This window comes from Morone saxatilis, unplaced genomic scaffold, assembly GCF_004916995.1.
Source record: "Morone saxatilis isolate NCDOM2014 unplaced genomic scaffold, NCSU_SB_2.0 Contig24, whole genome shotgun sequence".
Classification (NCBI taxonomy): domain Eukaryota; kingdom Metazoa; phylum Chordata; class Actinopteri; family Moronidae; genus Morone; species Morone saxatilis.
Window position 1 is genome coordinate 15,341,547 of NW_023339807.1, and position 1,726 is coordinate 15,343,272.

The 1,726-nt window shown below is 40.7% G+C and overlaps 1 protein-coding gene across 1 annotated transcript in view; it reads left to right on the forward strand.

Moving 5' to 3' along the window:
• The window catches only part of efna3b (ephrin-A3b), a 55,010-nt gene that overhangs the window by 46,104 nt on the left and 7,180 nt on the right, over positions 1 to 1,726 (forward strand). Inside the window, 1 exon segment of the mRNA XM_035672754.1 lies at positions 1,485 to 1,550. Coding sequence (XP_035528647.1) covers positions 1,485 to 1,550 — 66 coding nt within the window.

Consider the following 1,726-nt stretch of genomic DNA (forward strand, 5'->3'; position numbering starts at 1 on the left):
AGCTAAATGGAATTCACCCATCATTGGCTTTATTATTTCCACCTGTGCTTTTCCTACTGTGACAGGACAAAATGTCTTCTGTGAAAAAGGACATTATACTTATAAATACAACATATACTTAAAGGTCTAGTGTGTAGGATCTAGTGGCATCTAGCAGTGTAGATGCAGAAGGTTAGTAGGCCTCACTTCACCATCTCCTTCCAGCACGAAAGGCCCCAAATGCCAGATAAATGGCCAATCAGCCCCATCTAGAGCCAGTGTTTGGTTTGTCCGTTCTGGGCTACTGTACAAATATGGTTCAACATGGCGGCCTCCGTGGAAGGCCACAGACATCATCTGTAGATAATTATTTTCCTTTTACACACTAATGAAAACATACTTGCGAATAAATCCTCCTAAATGTTACACGCTGGACCTTTTAAATAAAATAAGAGAGGAGGACATATTTTCACATATCGTACCAAATGTTGCCTCACAGCTACAAGGTCAAACGTTTGGTGTTTTTTTTATGTTCATCCTGTATCTCTGTGGTCGTACGTGTGGTCCGCTTTTTCTCCCACAGTCCAAACACATACAGGTCAGGTGTATCATAGAACCCTGACACATTGATTGGACTGCCAGTTAATTGTTTTCAGTTAAATTAAATATGCTGGTGTCCCCTCATGTGAGTGCTAACGATGGTTTGCAGCCACAGTTTGGTTATAAGCAAAAGTGCCCAAAGCATTCTACGTTAAGTGTCTAGAGTTACTATCACATTTGAGAATTTATTTAGCTGAACTGTTCCGTGTGTGTAACAATCCCTTTAGACAACAAGTAGTTGTCACTGAACAGATAAACCTACATTAGTGTTTATTATGTTTTTCATGTAGGGGTTTGGTGAGGCATAAAGAAGGAGATAAAAATTATGTGTCAACAAAACATTTTCAGACCACCTCTCTTACAGTCTTGCAATCCAAATTCTGTGCTAACTTGCAATAAAAACACCTTTTATGCCACAGCCACTGTTTTTGGTAGAAGATTACCACTAGAACTAATGGTGTTTGCCTCCTCATACACAGGCTGCTCATTTCACTCTGCAGTGATATGAATAATACAGTTAGCAAATACGGTTGTAAGTCACAAACAATGTCTGTATATGTCACAGGGTTGTGCAAATTGTAGAATTTTTTTTTTCAAGTTTTATTTTATGTTTAAAATGTGGAACCGTGATGTCTGGCTAATACCCATTCTGTTTAATAAGGTCAGTATCAGCGCTGATCCAGTGGTTTGGATTAGTTCATTACTTCTGATATGTTCTCCTGGATTATTAGTGCTGTAATAAATACCATCTTATCAGCACACAGACAGACCAAACTTTTATCACATTTGAAGCAGCAAAACCCAACTTTGGTCAGTTCTTCATGTCAAGACCACATTTTAGGAATGAATAAACGCACATGAACACACCATGATGTTCATCTATTGTGCGTTTAATGTTTTTACAGCCACGCCCACCCATCATCATGGCCGCAGTTGTCTGAGACTACGAGTGTACGTCTGCTGCTCCACGGGTAAGTCTTGCACTTTGTGTGTGTGTGTGTGTGTGTGTGTGTGTGTGTGGTGTGTGTTTGACCTGTAATGCAATACTTGGACCTGTTTGCAGACTGTACCTGCACCCATCTGGCCGCTCTACCCATCTGGCAGGCACCGGGCTCCCCAAGAACTCATACACACACACAGACACACA